Source organism: Sorex fumeus, unplaced genomic scaffold (genome assembly GCF_029834395.1).
Source record: "Sorex fumeus unplaced genomic scaffold, SorFum_2.1 ptg000047l, whole genome shotgun sequence".
Classification (NCBI taxonomy): Eukaryota; Metazoa; Chordata; class Mammalia; order Eulipotyphla; family Soricidae; genus Sorex; species Sorex fumeus.
Genome location: NW_026606104.1, coordinates 55,809,224 through 55,815,223, shown reverse-complemented (window position 1 = coordinate 55,815,223; position 6,000 = coordinate 55,809,224). Strand labels below are relative to the sequence as shown.

Sequence of the window (6,000 nt, the reverse complement as noted above, 5' to 3'; positions counted from 1 at the left end):
CTAGTAGTATCACAGGCTTTGAAATGATCACTGTTACATATTGTAATACCTTAAATTTACTTTCGTGGATTTTTTTCACTGAGAGAAAAAAACCTGATTTTTACCTTACTAGTTTTCTATTACAAGTATAGAAATAGAGCATGCATAGTTGTAAATTTATGCATGAGTTTGTTATTTAAAACTTGGAATTAGGGGCTGGAGCGATAGCACAGCGGGTAGGGCGTGTGCCTTGCACGTGGCCGACCTGGGTTCGATTCCCAGCATCCCATATGTTCCCCCGAGCACAGTCAGGAGTAATTTCTGAGTGCAGAGCCAGAAGTAACCCTTGAGCATGGCTGGGTGTGACCCAAAAAGCAAAAAAAAAAAAAAAAAAGAAAACTTAGAATTATAGGGAGAGCCCAAAGGCTGAATGCATGCTTTGAATGTAGGAGCCTGGGGCTCAGTCCCTGGTACCACCTAGTCTCCCATCACCACTGTGAGTAACTCCCAAGGACTGAGCCTTGAGCACCTCTGGGTGTGGCCTTAAAGCCAGAAGAAAAAAAAGCACTGAATGTATAAACTGATAACAAATTGAGACACACAAGTGGTTCATCACACATCAGCCTTTCCTTCTGGAGGTTTTGTGATGCATTATCACCTTTAGCCCATCTTTTTAAAAAGTCTACAACTGTACTTCATGGTGTCTCACTAATAAAAATTAAAAAATAAAATAAATAAATAAAAAGTAAAAAAAAAAGACATTCCAATCCCAGCAGTCGAAGAACAGTCTCAAAACTGTCATTTTTATGTTTCTGGAAGAAGAGTCACTGGGACTGCATTGTATCTGCAGATCACTGGGGGTAGGATTGCCACCGGAACAGTTGTCTTCTAGTTCATGAGCACAGGAGGTCTTTGCATTCTTTATCTCAACAGTGTCTTTTTTCTTTTCAATTTCCTTTTTTTTAATTGAATCAGAGTAACAACAAAGTCTCCAGTGGAGATGTTACTGGGCCCGCTGGAGCAAATCGATGAACAACGGGAGGACAGTGACAGTGACAGTGACACCATGAGATACACAGTTACAAAGTTGTTCATAACTGGATTTCAGTCATACAGTGTTCCAACACCCTTCCCTTCACCAGTGTACATTTCTCACTACCACTGCCTCCAGTTTCCCTTCTACTACCCCCTACCCTAGCCTAGCCTATTTTCTTCTCTCTCTCTCTCTCTCTCTCTCTCTCTCTCTCTCTCTCTCTCTCTCTCCCACTTTTCAGTATTTGGTTCTTGTCCAGGGTGATCCTTTCCAGCTGCCATTGCCATAGTGGTTTCTTCTCTGTCCTAACTTCCTCCCCACCCTCTCAAGTCCCCGGTCACTCATCAGTGTCTTATAATTTTAGTTCATGTGGATTCTATTATTCTTAGATTAAATTAGGAAATTCACACCAATTTGCCTGTCAGTGTTTACGGATCTGCTCTACTTTGAACTGAAGCAAGGGTTCAGAGCCCACAGAATTAAGGGAAGGATCACAAAGATTGGAAACCGAGCCAAGTTGCCGCTCAGGAAACACTGTCTGGGTATCCAGTCTGTGGTTTTCTCTGATAGAAACATCATTTCATTGCAAGTCTCCTTTGATCTATAGCAGTTCAAATTTTTATATTATTTTCCTGTCTTCTGCTTTCAGATTTCCATTTTGCTAAGGAGGAGCGATTTCCCATTTGGTGTAGCTGATGATACCATGCAAAAATCAGACCCACGGAAAGGTCAGAATCTAAATTTATACATAATGGAATAGAGGATTACCTTCTGTGAAGCTGCGTATGAATGTGTCCGTCACAGAAAGCGATATGAAAGAAATGAAGAGTCTTATCCTTTATTTTAAACTGACATGAAATTTTTAACACATCCTGAATGTCACTTATGTAGCTCTGGATAGCTTGCAGAGCTCTTCATATAATATTCTCATACAGACCTCATATGAGAGCCTAACAAAGTAAGCACTATTTTTGCTGAAACAATGAGCGGTAAGATGTTTATTAAAAATATTATTGCTGCGTACTACAAGATTTAGTTCTAGATATTTTACTTCTAAATAGTTCCCTTCTCGGGGCCAGAGAGATACCAGTACAGTGGGGAGGGCGCTTGACTTACACGTGGCCAACCAGGTTTCATCCTTGGCATCTCATATGGTCCCCTGAGCACCACCAATTCCCGAGTGCAAAGCCAGAAGAAAGCCCTGAGTTTTGCCAGGTGTGGACTTAAAGCAAAATTAAAACAAAATAAATATTTCCATTTTCATTTCATCAAAAATTTATAATTAGTACCAGAATTTAACGGGCTTTTACGTATGAAGGCTGTATAAACATTGGACATATATAGGTAAAACTCTATGAAGAAAGTTAGAACTTTCCCGGATGTAAAGTATTAATAAATCAGATCTTGGTGTTGAATGTCTTAAGCATGTAATCTTTTTAAAAAATTTTTAAAATTTTTATTAGTGAGACACCATGAGGTACAGTTGTAGACTTACAAATTTTGTGCTGGGTTTCAGTTATACAATGATCAAATACCCATCCCTCCACCAGTACCCATTTCCCACCACCAGGGATCCCAGCATCCCTCCCACCCCATCCCCCCCATCCCACCCTGCCTCTGTGGCAGGGCATTCCCTTTTGTTCTCTCTCTCCTTTTGGGTGTTGTGGTTTGCAAAAGAGGCATTGAGTGGCAATTGTGTTTGGTCTGTAGTTTACTTTCAGCAATTAAGCATATAATCTTAAGGATAAAATCACATGCCTCAAGATTATACAAATATTATGTAAGTATATCTCTATTATCTTAGTATGAAAATAGGATCTTCACAAGATACTGAAAACATACTTTCTTTTTCTCCCCGCTCCTGTCACATCTATTTTTTAAAATCTCATCTTGATCCCCCTATGCTCCCCCTCTCTGTCCAAAATGAACCATTGGCTGTTGTTCAAAACCATGGTCCGTTTCCATGTCTTGGTGCCTTTGTTCGGTATTTACTTTGCTTATCTGGCATATCGAATACTCTCGGTAGCTTGCCGGGCTCTCCAAGAGGGGTGGAGGAATCGAACCCGGGTTGGCCATGTTGGCTGCGTGCAAGGCAGACGCCCTACCCACTGTGCTATGCCAGACACAGTAACAACAAAGTCTCCAATGGAGACGTTACTGGGCCCGCTCGAGCAAATCGACGATCAACGGGAGGGCCTTTACCTTTACCTTACCTTACTTTGCTTAAAAATGTTCATTTTTTTTCCTGACAGTCTTAGCTCAATTTCATCTCTGTGCAACTTTCCTCTGTTCCCCAAACAACGTCATTTTTTTCTGTTTTCCCAGAAAATAAATACGGATTATACCAAAATAATTTGTAAAGCAGATTTCTATTATAGCAAAATCGCATTCTTATGAGTGGATACTTAAATTGCTGTCTGCCCCACTGATCTGCAAGTTCTTTGTGAGCATAGGCTGGAACTTAAATAGTCTTTGTGTCCTTAACAACCTCCTGTTATACCCAATTATTTTTTAAAAATTATTTTATTTTATTTTTTAAATTTTTATTAGTGAGACATCATGAGGTACAGTTGTAGACTTACAAATTTAAAAAAATTTTTTAGCTTAAAAACATTGGTTGAGGTACTATGATTTACATAGTGTTAATGATGGTTTACATATATGTTAATGATGGGGTTCCCATATATGTAATTCCAATACCACACTCATCATCAGTGTACCTACTTCCCTCACCCAGCTTCCCCAATACCCCTCATTACTTCCAATTGTTTATCTTCATTTTGATTTCCCTTGCTGTTGGTGTCAAGTCCCAAAAAATACCTCTAAAGCTAATGTCATGGACGCTTCACTATTTGTTATCTACTAAGTATTTTATGGTCTCAGATTTTTAAATTGAGGTCTGTATTCCAATTTGAATTTATTTTTATGTATGTAGTTAGAACATAATCTAGTTTTATTCTTTTCTATGTCATGGTTCAATTTTTTTCATTCAGCACCATTTTTGTTTAAGTGACTCTCCATTCTCCATAGTATTATCCTACACATTTTGCTATGAATAAAGTATAGTCAAGTGTGTTTATTTCTGAATTGACCCATTGATCTATGTATCTATTTCATCCTAATACCATACAGTTTAAAAGGTAAAGGTAAAGGCCCTCCCGTTGATCATCGATTTGCTCGAGCGGGCCCAGTAACGTCTCCATTGGAGACTTTGTTGTTACTGTGTTTGGCATGTCAGTTTAGATTACTCTTTTTTCTGATCTTTCTTTTTTTCCCCTTCAGGATTTTTCCAATTTTATTTTTCTTCTTCAGGTCTTCCAGAACCTTTTGAAGTCTTTAATGAGACCATATAAGTCACAGTAGTTTTTGTTTTCTTTCTTTCAGAAATGTCATGGAAATTTTGATTGGGATTGCTTTAAGTCTGTATGTGAGCATTTGACTGTATTAATTCTTCCTATTTATGTACCTGGACTGTCTTTAGCTTCTTGTTTTGTTTTTTAAGAGTATATTACAATTTTCATTATGCATGTCTTTTAACACTTTATTTAAATTTGTTCCTAGGCACATGGTTATTTTTGGGAGTTAATTGTGAATAGAATTTCTTTCTGAATTTCTTTTTCTCTTCCTTTATTATTTTCCCATAAGAATGTTACGTGGATGGAACTTGAGGGAATCCTGCTGAGTGTAGTCGGGAGAGAGACAGACACAGAATGATCTCTCTCATATACGGGATATCAAGAGGCAGATTAAGGGAATAATAAATGACCAAAAGCAATAGAACCTAAGGACTGATCTATGGAGCAGAACCCACCATGGTTGGTAGATCTGGGGCGGGGAGGGTAGAGGGAAAAGTTGAGCGGGGGCACAGGAGGAAGAGAAGGACCCAGGAACAGTGGCAGAGGAAACAAACACCCCAGGGTGCACGAAGCCCCCCATTGACAGCATTGTACGATTGTAAAGCTTGGTGAATAAAACAAAACATATTCATATTAAAAATAATGGACCGTATTTTTTGGCAGAGTCTGGCAAACTTCCCGTGTCATACTGAATATGCCAAACACCAGTGACAATGATGGGTCTCATTCTCCTAATCCTGAAAGAGCATTGAAGTGGCTCTTTTAAAATCTCAGGGCTAGGAAGAAGGAGACATTACTGGTGCCTGCTCGAGGTAATCGACGAACAACAGGATGATCGTGATTGTGATTTTTTCATATTGATTTTGTAATTGGCTACTTTAATTATTTATTGTTCCCAATAGCTTTTTAAAATAGAGTCTTTAGAGTTTTTCCATATATATCATCTGCAAATGATTTATTTTAAGTGGCACAGTTGAATAAGTGAAACAAGGTCCTTATGTATCTTAAAACTAAAAATATTTACTATCTAGTGCTTTATTTTAAAAAATGTTTTCCAATCTTTGCTTTAGGAGGTAGACTTTGAATAGAGCCCTGGAAAGAGGAGGAATGCTAATTAAGCATGAGTATGTATCATAATGCAGTGAAAATAGGGCCTATTAATAAGTAGGATAGATGAGAAAATTCCACGTTAACCAAGTTTGTCAACAAGAGCTAAAGAGATGAAATGTCAGGAATGCTTTGGATTGAGAAGAAGGGACATAGAAATACAATGGAAAGACATTGTCAGCAAACTAAATTTTTTGTTTGTTTTGGGGCCACATCTGCTGGTGCTCATCAGCTTTTGGCCATGTGCACAGGCGCTACTCCTGACAGGGATTGGGGGACCTTGTGGGGTTCCAGGGATTTAACTCAGTACAGTCACCTGCAAGGCAATTGCCCTATCCCTTGTACAACCATATCAGGGCATTGCATGGCACCAGGGGCCCAGTTGGTGGGTGTGACCCCTGCCTACTGGAATATGGAGGATTTGGGTGGAGGATGCTCAGCCCCGATCTGAGCAGGCTTGGAGATCTCAGCCCCGGGACCCGCATGCCTTTGTTCCTCTGCCGGTACCTTCATACGTGTGGAGAG

General features: G+C 39.3%; 1 protein-coding gene across 1 annotated transcript in view; it reads left to right on the top strand.

Annotated features, from left to right (window-relative positions):
• The first annotated feature begins 1,661 nt into the window (after window positions 1–1,661).
• SCMH1 (Scm polycomb group protein homolog 1) overlaps window positions 1,662–6,000 on the top strand; it is a 170,052-nt gene continuing 165,713 nt past the window's right edge. Inside the window, exon 1 of the mRNA XM_056123374.1 lies at window positions 1,662–1,740. Within this exon, the coding sequence (XP_055979349.1) occupies window positions 1,716–1,740 (25 nt within the window). The 5' untranslated portion in view covers window positions 1,662–1,715. The remainder of the gene's footprint in view (window positions 1,741–6,000) is intronic.